Source organism: Lemur catta, chromosome 5 (assembly GCF_020740605.2).
Source record: "Lemur catta isolate mLemCat1 chromosome 5, mLemCat1.pri, whole genome shotgun sequence".
Taxonomy (NCBI): Eukaryota; Metazoa; Chordata; class Mammalia; order Primates; family Lemuridae; genus Lemur; species Lemur catta.
Genome location: NC_059132.1, coordinates 62,692,863 through 62,715,887, shown reverse-complemented (window position 1 = coordinate 62,715,887; position 23,025 = coordinate 62,692,863). Strand labels below are relative to the sequence as shown.

Below are 23,025 nucleotides of genomic sequence, written 5' to 3'. Positions count from 1 at the left end.
AATTAAAAATAGGAGAGAAATAGTCTTAAAATAAATTTAGTACCAAAGAAAAAGTGAAACCTTATCAACTCCAAAAAAGCTATTGTTGATGATAAAGAGCCAATCACTAGTCACTGCTGCTGTTGTGTGTGTGCGTGTTTTGGTTTTTTTTTTTGAGACCGGGTCTCGCTCTGTCACCTGGCTAAAATGCAGTAGTGTCATCATAGCTCACTGCAACCTCAAACTCTTGGGCTCAAGTGATCCTCCTGCCTCAGCCTCCTGAGTCGGTGGGACTACAGGCAGGCACCACCACACCCAGCTAATTTTGCTATTTTTTGTAGAGATGGGGTCTCACTCTTGCTCAGGCTGTTCTCGAACTCCTGGCCTCAAGCAATCCTCCCACCTCAGCCTCCCAGATTATTAGGATTACAAGCATGAGCCACTGCACCTGGCCCCATCATTGCTGCTGTTTTTTATATTACATGCTCCAAAAATAGAACCTAAAATCATTAGGGAAAAATACAGAGAAAAAAGATGGAAACTACCCAGGCCCACTACTAGCAAGATAGTGTGTGTCAATCCAGAAGAACTTTCTTCATTTTTGACTTTTGCAAATCTAACAAATCCCTTTTATACATGAGAAAGTCACTGTTTATTTGATTATTGCTGATTTCAAGCTATACACTTTCTACTCAAGTAGCTGCCAAACAATGAAAGGAGACAATAAAGACTTACTTTGAATGTCACACACTTCAGGAAGGACGCAACCCTAACTGTTCTATAGAAATGTGTGTGAGGTCTCATTACTGTAAAGCAGATACTAGATAACTGAAAGTGATTACAAAATAATTTGTACAAATTCTTTAAGCTACAGAAGAAAAATATGGCGAATTAATCAAAATATTGTGATTGGTATAGAGCAAAACTAAGAATGAATTGTTATTCTCATCTCATTTCCTAATTTATTTCAAAGCGAAAGAACCTTTCTGAAAAACCCAATACAGTACTTTCATCTTTTCCCATGAAACCAAAGCATTTTTCACAGAGGTCACAGTATCTTTTGTTTTCCATTCAGCAAATATTTGCTGAGTTCCTACCCTGTGTAAGGCATTTGTGAAGGATGCAGTTTCCTAAGCTATAGGAAACTTTTGCTCAGTAAACTTACTATCTAATAAGGAAAAAGAATCTATCATTTACTGGGAATCTGAATCTATCATTTACTGGGAATCTGCTATGAAACAAGGAATATGGCAAGTCCTTTATTCATGTAGAAAAATTAAAATTTATATAAATGTCAACATCAGATTTATAATACAAGGTGCTATTTTTTATTTGTCCAAGTTTTGATACAAGAATGTAAAGAATCTTCATTTTCCTATTTCAGATGTAATATTTTTCTAGTACCTGGGACCAAAACCTATCAACATCTCTGGCCTCTTCTATGATAAGGAGAATTCTGTACAGAACTTTGGCATCACTCTTTATTCAGGAGTATTTCAGTCGGCGTGTCTAAATTCAGCTGTTTGTACTTCTTTGTTTTTTGAGACAGGGCCTCACTATGTGCCCAGGCTGGTCTCGAAAAACTGGGCTCAAGCGATCCTGCCACCCCAGCCTTCCAAATAGCTGGAATTACAGGTATGCACCGCCACGCCTGGCTGTTCCTACTTTTTAAGGTGACAGGAGACTGCTCTGAGATGAGCTCGAAGGAGAGTATTACAGAGAGGTAGATTTCTCAAAGAGACTGGTCTACATACTTCAGGAAAATCAAGACCAACTCTATATCTGGAGAGCTTTTAACTCTAGTGTGTGAAGCTACTGTCAGGATGTAAGCGCCAGGCCCAGTTCACTACCCTTTGTTGTTTTCTCAGGAACTCTCCAGATTACCTAAATGACACCTTGAGATCTTCCCCAGCACCCTGGTACTCAAAGAGTGGTCCACAGACTGGTGCCACTCTGCAAACAGTTTGTTACTGGTCCGAGATGAAGTACAAAAGTTGGGTGTAAATATTTTAGAAACCTTAGTAGTAAAAACTTTAAGTTTTTGCATCTAATAATTAAACTTAGAATTGCATATTTCATATCTTTCTAAATCTTTCTAGTATTTCATTCCTATTATGTTTTATAAAAATATTGGTTTATGATAGATTGGAAATTTAAAAAACAAAATAAAACAGTTTTGAAAAGCACTGCTCTAGCTCACAGCTCATTAACGCTTCAAGAAGTAAATGTGTACATAGACTACTTCAAAGCTAAAGCAAGAACTCATTTAACCAAACACTTCAAAAAAACATAACTTGATTTTGAGAGCATGAAAAAAAGTATGCTTTTGAGAAGATAAACATAAGTGCATAAGTCTTTACAATTTCATGTGCTGACAGTCATCATTCTGTTGAGAAATAAAAGTTTCCAAAAGAAAATCTTTATGTTCTATCATTGCAAAGTATACTGAAAATATTTTATTTATATGAAATACAGGCAACAATTAAGTCTTCAATTCTGTTTATTTTATAAATATTTTTACCAATATTTGTAGAATGTACACTAATATATAAAACTGACATATTTTCCAATGCTTAAAGAATAATCAAATACATCAATATATCTTAACTTATTGAGTCATAAAGTACTTACACAATGGCCAAGCTAAGGAAAGCCCAAGGGGAAAAAAACAAAAAACATGATCAGCAGCATGTAGAACAAGAATAGCGAAGAACCTGATGTCTCTATTAATACACAATGTAAAAACGTGAAGAGTCAAAAAAAAATACTTTGAACTATAATTTTCTCCCTAAACAAAAATCAAAAATTTAAATAAGAGAATAACTGATCTTCAGTTACCAAGAACATTCAATTGAAGTCACAGGTTATTAAATGCCTAAAATTCCCCAAAAGCTAGAGCTTTCCCAAAACAGTAAAAGCTTTTCCATTACTGTAAATGAAAATCCTTTTAAATGAATTTGCATAATTAGAGGCTGTGTCTGCGTGTGTGGATGTAAAACTGGTTTTTCAATTACCCTGATTTGGATCCCACACACTAGCATTATTTAAAAGAAAGCAAGATCAAAGAGAAGTAAATGGGACTGAATCATTCAACACTTTTCGAAATATTAAAAATAAAACTACGTTTCTTTCAAGGGAGTAGTGTCCTCTCACTCAAGGAAGGTGGAACATTTCAGATGTTATTCATAGTTCCAAGTGAAAAGTTATATGTAATACTCAAATATTCATCATGCGGACAAGGGATGCAAGGAAAACTAAAATCTAGAGAGAACTTTTAATAATTCGTTTTTCGTCCTCAAGATCATTTGCCGTTTAAAAAGATGTGGCAGAAATTATAAAATTAAATATAAAATAACCCCCAAATTATCTACTTTTATACGGGTTCCAATTTTAATTTTAAAAAATTAATTTTCATCCTGGGAAATTTTCACGCATAAAACTGAATGGTGTCAGCTACTTGGGAGACTGAGGTGGGAGGATCATTTGAGCCCTAGAGTTGGAGGATGCAGTGAACTGTGGCCACACCATTGTACTCCAGCCTGTGCAACAAAGCAAGACCCCATCTCTATATTAATATAAAAAGAAGAAAGAAAAACATAACTGAATGGGGTAGGTTTCTCTAAGGGCAGAAAAAAATGATTGGACAACATCCAGTTCAAAATGTCCAATTGCTGGCAGGGTTTGATACCAAATGGCAATTTAGTATCTGAGAAAGATGCATATAAATACAGCCATTTTCAAGGGGCAAATAGTTGCATGCATTTTATTGCTTCATACATGCCTTCACCCTATCACATGAAATCTGCAGTTTTGCATTCCGTACTTGGACTGATAGGAAAGTGATAGGTGAGGGGTCCAACAATGATGCTCACCTCAAGGCTGGCTGAGTGACTACCAAATTGAATGGAATTGCCTTGAAAGTTTCTTCAATGTACTACTCATTACAAATCTTAATGTCTGGTGTTCCTTTTTCCCCCATTCATCATCAATTGCAATGATTGTTGGAATAATCTTCAGAAAAGTTTCCACTTCAAAGGAACTAACTCCCACACCCAGACCTACAACTAATCCTCAGTTATAATTAGCCTTTGCATCTTGTCTGAAGTATCAGATTTTTCTCTCTCATTTGGAAGGAGACTCAGTTTGAAGAATTCAGTTCCAGCATTTACCAATTATTCTCTTGAAATATGACTATGAGGTAATAAGATTTTTGAAAACAGACCAGAATGCATAGATCCACTGCCTCCCTTCAGACAGGCGGGTATGTGGGGAAAATAAACATGAATACCTGCATCACTACCACCACACAAAACAGTTTTGAAGCACTTCTTTTAGAAGAGGGCAATAGAACACACACATTTCTTTGAACATCTGTAATCATGCTAAATCCTTATCCTTTGAGAGTGAATTAGGATCAGCCACAGCCATTCAGAGGCAAATCTGGCCATGGAGGGCAATACTGTTTTACGTCAAAAAAAAAAAAAAAAAAATCCGGTTTCAAGAAAAAATAATCTCACCAATAAGTTGATGAGACTAATTCTTCTTGAAAGACATAAAATAGCTTTGAAGGCAATTCCAAAAAAATGTAAAGACAATATTTATAAAGCTTCTAAATAAAATTTTTTGGAAAGGCAATACTGACTCATCCTGTAAATTCTGACATTTAGAATAAACCTCCTCCACAGTGATCCTCTTCCTCCCCCAGATAATGGCTCACATATGCTGGGCAAGGCTTCCTGACAGAGGGCCAAATGCTAGTCCTCAACACTACTATCATCCCCATTCAACAGATAAGAAACAAAGGCTGAAAGAAGGTAAGTCACTAGATAAGCCAAGTAGCTGAGCCAGGTTTCCAAGCGGGACCTTCTGATTTCAAAGTGCCTGCCCTTGACTATGACACTCTTTTGCCCACCACAACTGATATGAATCATTTTCTTATACAAAAGAGACTCCTTCTCAGTACTAAAAGACCAAAGAAAAGGAAGTGATAATAATCAATGTGAAAGGCTTTAAGAAACACCTAAGTTTTTTCCTGTAAGTATAAAAGTTATCTGTAAATGTAAGGTTAATTTTGGTGCTTACTTACCTTAGCCATCACAAATCCAAAAGAATATAGACCAAAATTTTAGACTTAATTTTCCAAATAAGAATGATGTTTGTATTGTAGGAAAGCAACTCCATAATACCTGGTACTTTTTTTTTTAATAGCATAAAGTGTAAATGTTGATGAGTGTGAAATGCCTCTTTCAGGGAATAAAGAAATTACCCAAGAACTACAAACCAACACACTGGGAAAGGTAAGAATGAACAGTAAAGGAACCAGCCTATGATAAAAGCAAAAATAATTTGCTTAAATTATTCTAAGCTTCCTACCCAGATACTTTTGATTCCCACTTTAAGGCTACTTTCCCCTTTCCTCCCAATAATCTTAACCACCGTCTTTTATCATCATTTACCTTCTGTGACATGGAAATAAACCTGATTTGAAAATCAATCACTGAATTTTTTTTCTTTCCTGGGAGAAGTGAATCTGGATCAGAAATTCTATATAGCAGATGATTCATATTAAAGTTAATTACCTATTTATAATTATAAGACAACGTCAAGGTCTTACAACTGTGCCTTGTTCCCAATGCTTGGGTAGACTGTTGTATTAGGGGCACCTGTAGGAGGTGCTGAACTCATACTGTGTCCACATCAGAAACTGCAGGACAACAGTGCTCAGCACTCTCCAGCGCTGTGCTCCAGACATGTGACTCATCTTGGGTCTGTCAGCCCCTCAGCCTGAGTAAGTCATTCCTGTAGAAATGACTTCCCAAGATCAGAAATTTCATTTCTCGCCACCTTTTGGATTTTAAGATTAGATTTATCTGATCATCAGGAAAAGTTAAATCCTGAATGTTTCCATGATTTCAACTGGTATGCTGCTAAGAGTGGAGAGGGTTTGTGTCTACTGTGGCTAAATAGAGAATGAGAAGAAAGAAACTAAACATAAGCATGAGTTTAAACTTCCCAGTTAGTGAAAGCTTCTTTCTGAGAGGATCATGTAAACTCTGAAATACCAAATACAGATGATTAAAGACTAATGGTTAACACTCAAGTGCCAAGCCTTCCAACATGGATTATATTGTAAATTCAAATACTTTTTTGGGGAGGTTTACTATATCATGAAGAGAAGCAAACTAAAACCTAGTTAAATTTGGACATCTAGGCCTAAGAAACAAACTGTGACAAAACACTATAATATAGTTTAGAAAAATAATTTTATGTTTTACTAATTTTCATGAGCAGCATAATAATGTGTAACTTTATAAATGTGGACACCAGTACTATAATTCAAGCTATACAATGGTGGGAGAAATGGCAGTAAGATAGTTCTAAGATTCCCCCATCTCAATTTACCATAGAATCCATTAAAAAAAGGCCAAAATGAAGTTGGAATTATCATAATAATAAAGGTCAATCACACCATCAGAGATTAATCATCTGATCTGAATTCCTGCTTTAATAAAAAAAAGTTATAAAAGAAAGTCTACTAGCAATAGGTTGAATCTTATGAAATTGACAATAGTCTGCCATTTTTCTCATATGAAAATGTGAATTTTACATGGTTCACCCTAAATAACTGTCTGAAAGTTAGTCCCAATAGATCACAAAGGAGTTTAAGGAACAAAGGATATAGCAATATAACAATGTTCTTTGGGCACATGGCCACATCAACTTATTTGAGAAAAAAATGCCTGACCATACTTAATATTCTAAAAATTACCAGTCAGTATTATTAACAGAAAATCAGGACAGTGTATTCTCATTATGGCTCTGTCATTAGTGAGCTGGATTATTTCAGGTTCTGTAGATCTGTTTCCTCATCCATAACTATGGTAACCAGATGATCACTTATGCCTATTCCAGCTTTATCATAGAGTTAAATGAAAACTGTTAGATTGGTAGCAGTCATGACATTTAATCAGGATAGTAAAACCCTACTAGAAGTCACTGCTAATTCAGTAGTTTGATCTGACAGAGCAGTCAAGTTTATACCAACTTGCTTTTTTTGATAGATTAACCCTTCCCGTCGCCCTTCACCTCATTCTTCCCCCAATTAAAAAAAATATATTATTGGCATGCCCCTTAGTAAAGTGCTGGTTGGTTTCTACTTTATAATCTTAACTTTATAAATGAGAGATCATTGATTTATACAGGAAAATTCCATAATGCAAGGATAGTTTTTTAGAGTTTTATGGTTTTTTTTTTTGGGGGGGGGGGGGTGTTTTGTTTTTCTTTTTTTTAAAACAACAAGACTAGTAAATCACATAGTTGGTATTCACCCCAGCTCAAAATTAAGGGAAAATCCTACACTAACAATTTATATGATAAAATTTCAGACTTGTCAGTTTCTAGAATTTTTCAGAGAAGAAAAGCATTAATCTTATTCAATATTTAGTGTTGGCTTGGTGCCTGGAATTTTGTTAGGCGCTAAGGGAAACACAAAACAAAGTATGACACAAATCCTGCCCTCCAAAAAGTTACAACCTAGTTGGGAGAGCGTACAGGAGCCAATTTAATAGCTATGCAAGGCACTATGTGGTTCAGTGTCCAAATGCATGCTACTCTCATTAAGTGCTAGACAATTAGAAAAGATTTAGATCACAAAGGGCTGAAGCAGTCAGAGAAAAAATTTGGCAGACGGATAGACAGGAAAACAGCAAAAGCAAACAACTTTCATGTGTACCAGAAGCACTTTTTAAAGAAGGGCTCCTTTAAACTTCATAACAACCCAATGGGAGAGATATTAATACTATCTCCACTTTTCAGGCACAGAAATTGAGATTTAGTGATGGTAACCAATTCATCTAGGATTGTATAACGTAGGAGAGTATGATGCATGTGTGTAGGAGATTGGACTTGTGCTAGATCCCCAAAGAGACGGAGGCCTTGGGGGGCAGGAGGGAGAGGGACTTAGTTGGAGAGAAAACAGTGGGTGTAAAGGCCCAGGAATTGGAATGAGGAGACACCCACCTCCATTCCTGAGAAGAAGAGATGGAGCTTGGTATGTGGGGTAAAGTTGGGCTCTGAATAGGCCAAGTGGTTCGCACTTGAATATTTTCTTACTTATCACTACACAAACTGAAAGTTTCAAGATAGTAAAAATTTAAGTGCCCTCTAAAATGTAGACACTTTTAGTCTCAATTCTTCTCTCTAGGTTCTTGAGTAGGAAGTGTTTGAAATTGCTAGGATTTTCAGACACATTTTAATTTTCTTGTTTCATATCAAAATATTAAAAAGTAAAATTAATGATAAGACAGCCATTGTCTTTCACATGCTACAAATCCCAGTTAGGTTGTACACATTTGTCCCCTGCAACAAATGCTGTATGTTTCATTTTCATGATGGTAAAGATAGTTTATGGCTTTATATCTCAAGGCTTCATCATAAAATACTTAGGCAATAGGCACCAAGAATAGAAAAAAAAAAAGTCATTAAAAACACACTTGAAAGCTTTCTGAATGGTGCTCTGTGGCTGTTTGAAGATAAAATTTGCAAAATACAGAACATCAGAAACTTGCATAATGTGTTTTTCTGCTTTGTTTACACCCTGTGGAATCACAGTATCATACTTTTTCCATGAAAAAGACGAGGCAATTTTGAAGCTATTATTTATTCCAGTGCATAGTCTAAAAGTGTTCTTACCTCGCAGTTGCTGAGATCAAGAGAAACCCCTTTCAAGCTATGATTACAAGCCAGGCCCAATAACAGCGCTCTGAGGGGAGGAAACACACACATTAGATACAAATTCCACACAATGCAACAAGAAAGTATATGTAAGCACATTGAACAAAGCCCAGAGAAAGGAAAATGCCCTTTCAAAATCACAGGTCAAACACCAGGCACTCTCTCACTTTTTAAAATGCCAACTGCATTTCTGCCTCCCGACAACAGTGAAAAAATGACTCTGCAGCATTCTTCTGACAGGCAGCAAGCCCATCATAAATGTAAAACCTGGCAGGACTGTTATTCCTATGCAAATAAACCAGCAGCACACCTAATTGCATATTGAAATTAAATTGTGTTCATCACAGATAAATTCCCACCTGCATCTGCTTGAGAACAGCTTTAATACTGTTTAGAATCTTATTAGACAACTGTTATTAGAGTAGCAGAGTAAAGCTTGTTTTCCCTAAGGAATAGGTAGGGAGGAAGTCAGGCTCCGCAGTATTCTAGGATATAAAATTATATCTAGATGAGTTTATTAAATGACCTACAGTAGTGGGCAAGGGTATAAAACCACTATAGACTAGAAGGCCCATGTCTTGAATTGGAGTCCAGGATCCTGCCTGTTGAACTAGCTGCTGGGCCAGGACAAACCACAGCACAGCTCTGAAAAGGAATTTTGTCATCTGCAAATTGAGGAGATTAGACTAATCACTCAGATCCACTTTTACAAGTCAGTGCTATATAATTCAACATCACCAAGCAAACTTGAAACAAAAAAGTCACACATGCACACACATCCATTAAATGACACTGAATGGACAGAGGACTCTAACTTAGACTTTGCGAGGAATATGGAGACAAGCATGAGACTATTCGTGCTCTCAAGGAAGGGAAACAAATACATGTGCAAATAACTCTCACATAAGGCAGACAGTGATAATCGCTAGAAGAATAGTACCCAGGCAGAAGTTGCTACCTGGGGGTGACTATCTGTTCTCCATGTCCCCACGAAAAGGACCTCCACCCAGCATATTCCAAAAATACCCCAGGGTAAGGGTGAGGTGGGAAGGTAGGGAATTATTTCTTGCCCAAGCCTCTGAGATTTTCTCCGTCTAGCAATCCCCTGCCTCACTCACTGACAGAGAACTCCAGGAGTGGCATGCAGCAGGCCGAGCTTGGCTGCCTCCAGCTATGAAAATAATACCCCCATTAAGAGGCTGAAGGTGAGTGCCTTTCTTTTTACTCTTTTAATACAGTTCACTGGTCCCTTATTCTAAAATACTGTGCTGTGAGAAAGGCTGGGTGCATCTCATCTGTGTACATGTTCAATTACTCATTAAATTACTTCTCTTTTCCTAAAAATTGCTTCTCCTCCTTTCTTTCTTGGGGGCAATACTGAGTCACTGAAAGTGCTTTTGACTAAAAACAAAAGGCCAGTCCTCTGGGTCCTGGCTCTGTTACTAACAGTTGTGTGACCTTAAGTGCATCACTTTTTGTGTGTGTCTCTCAGGTTCTCATCAGCGAATTGAGAGAATTAGAATATTACCAAAGAAGTCCCTTTTATTTCTAACATATGCTGAGTTTCTAGGATTTAGCCCCATATTTCAACATTGCATTTTTATAATGCTTCAATGAAAGAAAAATACTTTCTCCTTTTCTTACATGTACATTGAGGGCAAGGAAACTAATGGTATGTGTGAAGATATTCAACTATAGAAGGCCAATGATTAGGAGGCAAATACTCGTGAGACTAGTAAAAATAAATAACCTGTAGAAATTGTCCTTAGTAAAACAAAACAGAACAACTACAGTAAAGCACAGTGGGCACTGAGGAAAATTCTATGGCAAAATATGTTGTTTATTTTAACCCAGGGATGGCAAAATTGCCTTAACAATTATCTTCTCAATCCTCAATCACTATTGCAAAATTGTTTAAGAGAAGAATCTGGATTTAATTTTTCCAGCTCTGGATAGGTGACGCTAGTTATAATTTGGGGGTAACACATTCAGCAGGTTTATTAAAAATACTCAGCCAGAGAGACGGGGGTCAGGGAGACGGGGAACCACGTGACAGGAGATCAAGGAGGGCTCCAGGAAGAAAGGGTTAGGAGGAGAGAAAGTGAAAGAATGAGAATGAGCAGTAAATAGGAACTCATGCTATAGACTCTGAGTGACACTGGAGCAGAGCACCCTTAGGACACACATGAACCATACTATTCTGGAGATTTTAGGAAACACCAAGGAACAGTGGCACAGTGTTCTTTAAAGCCCTGGAAATACATTAATGTGGACTAAAAAGAGTCTCAAAGGAAAGCACAGTTAAGTACGATGTAAGCATATTCTTTGTCTTGCTTTTAAACAACCCCACATTAAGCAAGAAACTTCTGAAAAATAGTATGTCCAAACTTAGTGTTACTCTCAAAAGAAACTGCATTTCTTTAGCTTATTTTCTGTTGGCTACTGATCCCAAACCCTTCAAGAAACAATGGTACCTCCTCTGCCCTCTTGGTGCAGTGGAAGGCCGTATTGGGTAAGGAACACTGCTGAGCCCGCGATGGCTGGCTGAGAGCAGAGTGGACACTGCTAAGCACTTCCCAGAACCCCCTCAGTGGTTGTTCCTCTTCATTGGGATGGCCCCCCAGTTCAACTTCCCCCTCGGTCCAATCCTGCTTTATCCCCCCATCCTCCTTCACAGGTGGTAATCCCAAGAGAATATCCTAATAAATACCCTACACACTAAACTCTATTTCAAAGTCTATTTCCCAGGAAACCCAACCTGTGACAGTGATTTGGGCAAATCACATAGCTTCTTTGAGCCTCAATTCCTCAACTGTAAATGGAGATGATGATATCAATTTCCCACAACTGTTGCTATATTAAAATGACAATTCGTGTATAAGCACTCAGCACAGTGTCTAGCTTAGGTAGTTCTTTGCAATTCCTTTCCATCCCCACCCTCTCATAGGTAAACCTGAGTATCTTGGTTTTCTGCTATCTTTTCAAATTATTATATATTAAATGTGTGTATGGAATTTTTTGTACAGAATCTTCAACCATAAACCCTTTTCCCTCACATTAACATTTTTTAATGGAGTAAAACACAGAGCTGAAGAGGCTTCCATTTTAGTATAATTAAACATTCATATGATTAACAGGTATATGTTAAACTTACAAGTATATGCAAAACTTACAAGTATATATTTATAATAAAGTACAGTAAATTCAGTGTCATGGGGGTGTAGAATAGTCCATAAAATCAATCATGTTAACCAATGAAAAGTTACTCTGCATTATACAGGAGTCAAAAACATTGAAAGAATTAGAATACCAGTACCTACCACTAAAACTATTTTGAATATGCTAATCTCCTGCTGACACACTATAAGGACAAGGGCCATGTCTGGTTTTGCTTTCTACTCAGTGCTCTCATGGTATCTAGCACATAAAAGATGCTCAATAAATATTACTTGAATGAATAAGTGAGTGTGATTAAATTATAATGGAACCTCTTTAGAATACTACTTCTGATATCTTCCTTAATAGTCACACAAAGAGCCAAATCATGAGGCTTATATTATTTGTGACTGTCACATTTAGAGATCTCAAATATATTAATTCAACATTTTTTAAAAAGCCCATTATAACATCAGACATTTTTTTTTTTTTAGCATTTGACTGGGTCTACTTTTCTTTAAGGCATCCATTGTTTTAGTCATATGGTACTATGCGGAATCGAGAACTCCACATCTCAAAACGGGGGAAAAAGAGGAAAGAAAAGGTAATTTACAAATTAGTTGAAGATTAATTCTCTAGTAAGATGAATAGCAGACATTAATTTTAACATTTCATACAAATTACAAAGAAAAAATTAAATGCCGATTTACAAATTGGCTGGGGAAAGGAGAAATCTGTGCATACATTTGAGCATATCTGACAACTTGCATAATCATAACTACCTGAAAATATCTTTTTTAGACTTGGAGAATTTGACTCTATAGTCAAATTCACTGAACTTGTACACTGAACTTTTGATTCTTTCTGGTAATAGTAAACAGAAATCTCAAGGATAACAAATTATTCTCAAACCTCAATTTGGCTAAACATTTTAGTTTCACCACTATACCTACACCAGGGATATTAACCCATAACATTAAGTTGGCTGTCAAGTAAAAATGCCAAACAGCCTGTACTGATCTGGATAACTCAGAAACCAAAGCACCTAAAAATTGATTCTGCTGCATATATACAATGTGTTTTGAGCTTATTATAGTTAGTAGAAATATTTAGAACAAATGTTAATTAAAACACATGCGTGCGCGCGCACACACACACACACATGGATATGCCTAAAATGGACTGAACAGAGGTTGAAATAAAAACAATAGTACCTGGGAGCACAACATTTATAGATCAGTGACTACCGCCAAGGTCACAAACCAAAAGATTTTTGTCATAGAGGATGCAATAGTATCAAGAGTGCACAATGTACTTTAAAAAATTTTAATTAAATCTTGTGCCCCACAGTAAAAAGACATTCTCATCTGCCTTTTCTGTCTTTGGATTATCTTTTTCCCTTCTCTTGAGCACATTTGTAGAAACAAGCTGAACTTTAAAAGCTCTGGAGACAATGAAGGAACCACTTACTTCAAGGGCTCAGGAGACAGTTTTGTGCCTGAAAGGTTGATTTGCATCAAAGCCAGAGAACTACTAAAAAACTGCTTGAAAGACGGGGGTACTTCTTTTCCTTTACTGAAAAAACACAAGAGTCATACAAGTGGTTACACTTCCATCAAACTTATTCGTTAGTTATTAAGACATTGTAAAGGGATCCATGAATCAGTCATATTTTCAGTAGAAATTTAAAGGTAAATAGAAACAAATATCTGAAGCCTAAATGATTAAATCCCTTACTATTAAAGGAATCACGTAAGAAAGGTTAAGACATATCATTAAGTCCATAAAACAATTTATTCCTATTCTTTATAGCCAATGAACTCATTGTATTTTACCTCTTGATCTTCAGGAAACCCTAAGTTTAGAGTTTTAAAAAATTAGGTCAGGGAAGATGTACATTTCTCACCAATTTAAAAAATTTTCCCACGGGGTAGCAAAAAATGTTAAGGATCGCTACCTGCATTTAGCAATATTTTTAGATATAGTTTTCAGATGCAGTAAGATTGTTACCTGATGTTGACCTGAGGAACAGCACAGGAAGTCTGAATGGCCTGAAGCCTGCATGACAAATGGCCTATTACATCCATACACAAACCTAATCATTTCAGGTCAAATATTAGAATAAATGCAAAACTACAAAATAAAATGGCTGTAACCTCCAAATATGTCCCCTTGCTATTGCAGAGGGAAGTAAGTGGATCAAATCATATAGCTCAATAATAAGGTAGAGTCAACACCATACTATAAGGGTTTAAGAAAAACAGGATTAAAGAGTCCAAGACAGAATTTCAACACTTTGCTTGAATAGTTGGCATATGTAAAGCATTTAACCTGATGCACATTGAGCACCTCATTTAATGATAGTTACACCTATTCTGTGGAAAGACTCACAGAATTTCAGGACAGAAGGCATCCTAGATAATATTCAATAATATTTAATGTACGGGTATCTGTGAAAACCTCTTAATATTTGATAGGTTTTTTTTAAATAAAGTTTTAAAATGGGACAATTTCAGTCTATTTGAGAAGAAATAGCTAAGTAACCAAAATCTCTATCTGAGAAGATGAAAACAAAACTAGGAGGAAAGAAAATTCTGGTAGTATGTACGACATAAGACAACTCAAACAACTCTGGTTCCAGATAGTGGAACAATATAAGCTTGTTTTCTCCTGTTCATTTTTTGATGAGCAAATGCTATTATTCTTGGAATATACTTCTCCTCCTGCTACTTTGTCTTGGTGTTGACTGTTCTAATGTTTCCAAGTATTCACTGCCCCTTAGCGATGTGAGTCTCTTTGGTCAGTGGGATATGAGCAGAAATGATGTATATGACTTCCAGAGAGAAGCTTTATAAGCCAATATGTACACTGGCATGATCTCTTTTTTCTCTGCTATATGACTTTCAATGTTTGAGATACAGGCTGCTTTGTCTCCTAGAGTGAAGGTGATGTGATCAGCCCACAGTGGACATGTCACAAAACCACTGCTGCTGAAAGCCACAGAGACTGGAGGGAAGGGGTCATTGTTACTGTAGAACAATCCAACCTGTCCTGACTGATACATTTATGAAATTATCCGTGAACAAAAGTATAAATAGCCTGACTAACAATCCACACCTCAGTGTAAATGCAGTAATTTCAACATAATTACTAAGGACTTTCTACAACTATATGTAGGTAAGGTACTTGGTATTAAACAGTTTAATCACAACCTTTCATTTGGAAGACAAGGCAATTTGTTAGTACAATTCTGCTCTACAAGCTTAACAGCTCTACTGAAGACCAGTCATCACAGAATTCACAGTACTGTGAACTCAAAAATGGTGATTATACAAAAACCTTTATAGTCTATGCCTGCAGTCCCCAACCCCCAGGCCGCAGCCTGGTACCCGTGGCCTGTTAAGAACCGGGCCACATATCACCGCCTGAGTTCCACCTCCACCACAACCTCCGCCCCCCTGCCTCATCCATGGAAATATTGTCCATGGCCAGTCCCTGGTGCCAAAAAGCTTGGGGACCATTGGTCTATGCTATCATCTTGTAAGCCAGTTCCCCAGTCAATTACAGTTCCACCAAAGCATGGTTTTATAAGCTGCCTTAAAAATACATGAATTGAGTAGGTGGCCTCAATTAATACTACCAAATGTCCCCTAAAATAAAGTACCTTGGAAAACTCAATTTCTCCTACCATTAAATTTTCAGACTTCACAATCCCTCACCTTATGCTATTGAGGTATTTGTGGCATATCTTTGCTATTGTAAAGATTTACATCACTATTGAAGTAATAAGACCAATAGTACTTTAAAATACAGAGTAACTGTTTTGCAAGGCACAATTATTAAATAAAGCATGGCACAAACTGAATTTTCCACATAAGTAAGGGTTATCTTTTTGAATATATAAAGCTTTTAAAAAGTTAACTAGTAAAAAGGAAGAAATTTCTAATATTAACACTCCATGTTATTAAAGATAAGTATTAAATTGTATTAATTCATTAGATGGTCCCCAAATTCCAAACCTATATAAGCCATGTACTTTTCCTAATTCCTCTGTATTTCTTTCCATTCTGAGTTTGTGCTGTGTGAATCCTTGCTGCTTGTAATCTACTGCCTTATTTTTCAAATAATTATAAGTCAGGAAGGTAGAAACTTATTCAAGCTAAGCGTTCAAATTCCACTTTAGACTCTTGAATCCTGCCTTTCTATGTATAAGATTTAGGATTGACTATTGCTTTTGCTCCCTAAGTAGTTTATACCTACTTCCAAGTTCATCATTGAGAAATACCAATAGAAGTTTCTAAAAGAGTTTTTACTATATTAAGAGAGAGTGCCCGTCCACATATCAGAAATAGTGCATTATCATATAGTTCATATAGGTAGGCTGGAGTTACTGACAAGAGTATTAACATGGAACTAAAAAAGATAAAACAAAACTTAAAATGTTAAGGTTAAATATTCATAGATAATGGTTAAGACCACCTTCAAATGTGCAATATTCACCCTTTACCACTCTGTTTTCATTATCACTCCAACTTTTTCTCAGAGAAAGAAACTCCTAGATAACAACAATAACAGAAATAAATCCATACCGGTGAGAGAATACAGTTTTGGAGAGATTGAGCACAGCTAAATACTGAAGGCATCCACGGAGAAGAGCTCCACAGACCTGAGAAAGAAATAAGGCATTCTTATTTTCAAATATTTCTAGGTCCAGGAGAATATTTTATTAGAGAGAAAGCCCATATATCCAATCTAAATAGCTGTTCTGAGACCCCCAGAGCAATATAAAAAAAAATTACCATGTCCAGGGAACATTCTGTATTGGATAAATCCAGATGAGCAATGGCATTTGGCTGGGCCAAAAAATTGTACATGTGCTTGAAAAAACAAAAAAATAAATGTTAGAATCTAGAAACACACACATACAAAATGTAAGTTAATGTTTTAAAAGGAAGTTGCCCGAATTCCAAGATCATTCTCTACTCTTCCCCAGAGGATTAGCACAATTTTCTGTCATTCGGTTACCTTCCCTGAGAGCAAAACAAAACAAAACAAAAAACAAAAAACCCCAATAATATTTAAAATCAAATTATGTTTTAATTTAAAAAAAAGCCAAATAGAATCTTGACTACCAACCCCCCTTTTTGTTACACATGACTTAGTTTTCCTGATTAGCTCAATTTTATTATATAATTTTGGAACAGTGCTAATTAATTTTAACTCTTGAGATTGAAATACCACCTGAATTGCAGTCACCCTATCAAAATGCTAATCACTTTTGAAAGTGTTCAAGGAACCACTAATTTGAATTTGAACCATAGGATGGTCTCAGGCTGTATAGTCTCTTCTATCCAACGTAATGATTTTTTTTATCCTTAGTTATTTCCAAAATGTAATAACAATGGCCTGACAGCACTCTTAGTGATTTTGTAAAAAAAAAAAATCTCACAAATAGCTAAGACACTTCAGGTTTCAGGGGGTCACAATGTCTACATTTCCTTAGTCCCTTCATGCAAAGCCATCAAATGATGAAATCGATCACTCTCAGTTGTCCTCTAATTACTCAGTGTGAGTAGCAACTGCTAGAGCCCACCAATAACAACCTGAGTCCAAGCTCCCTGCCACCAGCCAAATAGTTTAAATTCTCCTCTGCTTCACTAGATGCCACCAGATAATTGCAAAAACAAACAAGCTTATACTCAAAGTGTTTCGGTGCTTGCAAACATTAAGTGTAGTGGCTTGGCTATAGCTATATGGTGCTTCAGAAAAATCCTCTCTATAAAGGATTTCAAAAGAGCAAAAAATTAGCCTGTAAACACTTTAGAATAACCAAACACAAAGAACGGATTATATTTTCAAAAGTTCTGATTCAGAAAACTCACTTTGCTCTCATGCACATGAAGATCCTCTGCCTCTTCTCACTGTTAGCCTGGCACTAGCGGCCTTGAGATTTTTCAGTTTAGTGTGGCTTTGCTCCCAGCTACCAGTTGGGGGAGCTCTTATCACCGTGAAACGGTGACCAGACTTGGCCAACACTTCTCCAAAGAGGCAGGCCCGCCTAGGCTGCTTTCCCTGAGGGCACACGGCCAGGTAAGCCCCTGCACCTGCTGCCAGGCTCCCAGAGCCTCAGCCTGCCCCAGGCTGGAAGCCCACTCTCACCCAGGCCTCATCATTCCACTCCCTCTCCCCAGAAGCAAGCTGGGACAACACCCACCCTAGCCTATTTTATTGTCTTAGGTGACTATTAATGCCCCTATTTTAGCTGAGTCTTATTATTTAATCTTCAGTCTCTACTTTTCCCTTCCTTCTATTCCTCTCCTTTGCCACGGTAATATTTTGGGTTTCACATCAGACTCCGTATTGTATTTTGGGAGGGAGGAGATTTATGAATCCATCAGTGAAGGTGACAAACGAAATTGGAAAATGCATTGAAAAAGTCATGGCACACCAGGAAACAAGGTTTATTTAAATGGTTTCCAGCAAGAGGGAGGGGAAAAGAAAAAAAAACAACAACACAAAAAGGCCTTCATTTGTATTCCCTGCCTTACACGTAAAGTAAAACAAGAGAAATAAGAATAAATTTCATATTGTTTTTCAGCCCTGTGGAAAAGCAGTGGAATGCAAATTAAGGCCCTTCAAAGATGGCCACTGAAGAAGCACTTCTTCTAAATTCTATCATGGTGACCAGAGGAGACCATTCACCACATATGACAATGAGATCATACCTAATTCATTGTGTCATTAAGATCTGCAAAACATTTATGTTATTGATTCAGCTGCATAAAAAAATCTTATTATAACTGAGGGGGTAGTTTTTGCCTTCACACTCTAAAGAGTGGCCCCAGGTTACGTCTAGCCCACCCTTCTCCCTTGTTTATTCATGGAATAGACCAGAACTGGGATTTATCCCAATATCCCTTTTCAACTACAAACCATAAAATAACCACCAATCTTCCCAACAAGATTATTTACTGATGAAATGGTTCATTTTATGTTACCAATCTTTCTTATCAGGCAATTTTAACACGTGAACTAATGTTTCTGCATAAAAAAAAATTCCTTCAGAAAAAGTATTTCCCCCCAAAATTTGAACTTCAACATTGTGAAATGAGGAAAAAAACAACTACGGTGACAGACTACGTCTATAATTAAGGAAGGCTCTGGAATTTTCACGGAAGCGCTTCATAAGCTTGTAACTAAATGATTTCAAGGTGGCAGGATAAAGAGAGATGCAGGGAAATAAGTTAGAAAATCGTGTTCAGAATCATTCCCAGTTTATTAAATACAGCTTCTTTGAAGATGGAATAAGGAAAGGAAAACTTACCGAGAGGTCATCACCACGAAGGACGTTCCCTGAGAGGTCGAGATGGACAAGGGTGGAGGCGGTCAACGGGTTGGCACTGAGTGACTGAGAAAGGCTGTTCACCCCTGCAACATCCAGAAAATCCAGGCTCAATTTCCACTCCAGGAAACAAAATGAGGTTTGTGAGTTTTCACCAATGGCCCAGCAGACCCATCAAATTGCAGGACTGAGGTTAACCATAGCACCATCCCCAAAAGGTGGCACTATGATTGTGTCTTCTTTTGACACACGCTCAGGAAGAACAGGTTAGTCACAGACTCGACCGCTGATTCAGAAATCCACATCTGATGTGTCCAAGCACGTTAGGGACTTTACTCTGAAGCCTTAGAAGGATGCAAGCAGTCTAATTGACAATGTTTACCCTGCTCTTAATCCTGCCAGGTGACTCTTGACCTAGTGTATGATATTTACATGATGCATGTCCAAATTCAGATAATTTAGGCTATGTAAAGTACTGAGAATAAAATTAAATGTGTTACACTCAAGGCAAAATTTGGATTGAAATGAATTTTACAAAGAATAAGGAGACGACCTTTACACAATGTAAGCACAAAAGAAAAAACATATAATTAATACTGTATACACTCTTTACATATATAACGTGAATGGCTCATGTTAAAGTCAAGAGAACTAAACTGACAAATCCATCTCAGAAAATAGATACTGGATACACCAGGAGGATGACTGTCATGTATGAAGAAAGCTAAGTTCTATTATATGTGGATATATAGACATAGGCCTGCTAGCTATGGCCTTCTAATGGATAGATTTTTATCAAGCTACTTCTTCTCATGGGAAGTAGAGTGTTTTTGAGGTGTGTCTTTATAAAACGAGAGCCCAGATGAGTCTGATTACTGACTGGGACTCAATACACTCACAATACCACTGATGATTATTCTTAGAATAATGGGAATGTGGTATATAGCAAAGCTCTTTATGTTTCTACTAAAAGTCCATGATACCAAATTATATATTTTTAAAATATGGCTATTTCCAAATTGAGTACACTTTTATAAATTATTTTAGTTTTCTTGTTTTTCGGTAAAATTATTGTTTTGCAAATCCCCAGCCTGTCTTAAGCCCCCTAAAGAGAATCAGGAAAGGGGATTTTTACCCACACTTGGGCAGAGCCTTCATACAGACAAGGGGCCAGGGGTCAGGCCTGCCAGTAAGACAGAGCTGGTCACGGCAGCAAGATCCGACGAGGGGACTCCAAGAAAAGAGCTGAGGGCTGTAGGTAGAGCCTCCCACTGGAGCACCGCCCTGCTAGGAGTTTAGAATGTTCAGTGCGTGGACTAATGAAGGGGTCACTGTCTTATCCTCCAGCTTCAGAGAGTTACAATTACAAAGAACTCATTCCATATATGCCTGGTAAAGGTTACTGAGCCATTTTTCATGGATTAGTGCACATTTGGGCATGTAGGAGGAGGAGACAAAGGCTTTGAATAAAAAATATTTAAGTACAAGGAAGAACTTCTTGGCCATCAGCTCAATATTTATTAAGTGCTGATGCTGATACAATGCTTATAAAGTGCTGGGGATTGGGAGTTGAATGTAAATAAGACCTATTTTTTACCCTCAAAAAGTGCAAAGACCATTAGGGAAAAACTTAATTGGACTCCAGGCCGGGCGCGGTGGCTCACGCCTGTAATCCTAGCTCTGGGAGGCCGAGGCGGGTGGATCGCTCGAGGTCAGGAGTTCGAGACCAGCCTGAGCAAGAGTGAGACCCCGTCTCTACTAAAAATAGAAAGAAATTATCTGGCCAACTAAAAAATATATATACAAAAAAAAATTAGCCGGGCATGGTGGCTCATGCCTGTAGTCCCAGCTACTAGGGAGGCTGAGGCAGTAGGATCGCTTAAGCCCAGGAGTTTGAGGTTGCTGTGAGCTAGGCTGATGCCACGGCACTCACTCTAGCCCGGGCAACAAAGTGACACTCTGTCTCAAAAAAAAAAAAAAAAAAAAAAAAAAAAAAAAAAACTTAATTGGACTCCAGGATAAAAAGTCAGTGCCACACAAGGAATATATATTCATTTCAACAATCCTTTATTGAAAGCCTACTGTGTACCAGGCAGAGACTTCTGAGTCCCAAGAGATACCATCTCACCCACTAAGGCCAGTTCAGTGGGAAACACAGACAGCTGAATAATCGAGATCCAGTAAGGCAACCACTATCAAAGGTGCAAGGAACAAGAGCTTGGCAGTAGAGGAGGTGGAAATTTAATTAATTGTGGTAGATAAGATGGATCTATGCTAGCCCATAGAAAAGGTTAATATCTAGAAGTTATCTTCTATGATTGTTTAAATGACCAACATCCTTTCGTTTGTCCTATTAGTATTAAGGTATTTTTTTAAATGGAATAATTGAATCCAAAACATATGGAGAATACCAGACTCTCATCAAGAAAATCATTTGTAAAATCATTTCCTTAGTGAGGTGTAACAAAACTCAGTAAATAAATTCCAAAATTAGAAGGCCAAATTAGTCCTGACAGCAAAATGCTCCTCGACAAGTGCAGGTGTTGGCAGTTGGCCAACATCTGAATAGACCCGGGAGAGAATCATGTTATCAGCTCAGCTTGATGCTTCTGAAACAGAACGAAGGATTTCCTCCCCCTGCCTCCTGAGCCCACGTTCACGTGAGGCCTGTGTTAATAAGCCCACTAATAGCAGGAAATTTAAAAGGTACAGGACTGGGGAAAAAAAAGTCAATGCTCTCCCAACCGAAACTAAACAGAGATTTACATGTCATTCTCAACTCTGGCTGTCTAGTGATTTTGACCATTCTTCCTATTTATTACTGTCGTTTTTACAGCTGGAAAAAGGTGGTACCAGATGGTCCTGCCTTGACATAATCTGGCAACCAGCAGGACATTTGCTAGAAATCCAGAAAACTATCAGTTAGCTACATCTGAGGTAAAGAAAGGGTATTTGGAGGCAGTGGGGATGTCATGGGGAGACTTTTTAAAATCTGTCTTGAATTATTGAGCCATGAATATAAATGGTTTTCATAGAACCAAAATATAAATGTTAGTGAAATTCCACAGAAGTTTAACACTGCAATTTAATCTGAATTATTTTAAATCTGCAAACCTTTCAGATCCTATATAAAAAACTTTAAGAAATCAGTTTTTTTAAAAAAAAACATTTCAAGGTATTTTTCTTAGAAAGTGCAACTTAAAATTCTTCAGGTAATATGTTACAAAACAATGCTAACTCTCAAAACACATTTTTAGATGTATACATATTTTACTGCACAGAAGAGATAAATGGGGGGACCCCTATTTGTGAAGGGTACAAGCCATGTGAGGCTGTCCTCATCATAAGGATGCTGAAGAACCCAGCTTCGCCCATGGGACCTCCCCACTCAGACATGGGAGGGGTGGGAGAAGGAGGGTACAGGGACATCAGGGAGGGAGACACTGAGGGACCTCAAAACAAAACTTGCCCTAGGAAAGATAAACCATCACCGCATCCCTCTATTTGTTTTCCAGTAACAAACAAATGAATTAAAATATAAATACATAATCAAGGATTATAAATATAATCATGTTTTTCAAAAATACTTCTATCTTATTAAAAGACTTAAACTAGACCTATGGAGCACATGATAAATAATGAATAGTTTTAGCAGGTAGAGAAGACATATAAATAAAGAAAAAAGATTAATACTATAAAGAGAAAACTAACAAAAAATTATAAAAGCATGTTTATAGTAAGTGAAAAAGTCAGGATTCAACCTTAGACAAACTGACTAGAGTTTGTCTAAGGTTGCACATACTGCCTCCAAAAGA

The 23,025-nt window shown here is 37.2% G+C and overlaps 1 protein-coding gene across 6 annotated transcripts in view; it reads right to left on the bottom strand.

Annotated features, from left to right (window-relative positions):
- Positions 1-23,025, bottom strand: part of CARMIL1 (capping protein regulator and myosin 1 linker 1) — a 302,767-nt gene that overhangs the window by 105,550 nt on the left and 174,192 nt on the right. For all 6 annotated transcript variants that reach the window (XR_006735315.1, XM_045551918.1, XM_045551919.1 and 3 more), the window contains 5 exons: positions 19,193-19,296; positions 16,668-16,745; positions 16,458-16,534; positions 13,339-13,443; positions 8,671-8,740 (listed from right to left, as the gene is read on the bottom strand). Coding sequence is in view for 5 of the 6 variants with exons in the window: in XM_045551918.1 (XP_045407874.1) it covers positions 8,671-8,740; positions 13,339-13,443; positions 16,458-16,534; positions 16,668-16,745; positions 19,193-19,296 (434 nt within the window). In the remaining variant the exon portion in view is untranslated. The remainder of the gene's footprint in view (positions 1-8,670; positions 8,741-13,338; positions 13,444-16,457; positions 16,535-16,667; positions 16,746-19,192; positions 19,297-23,025) is intronic.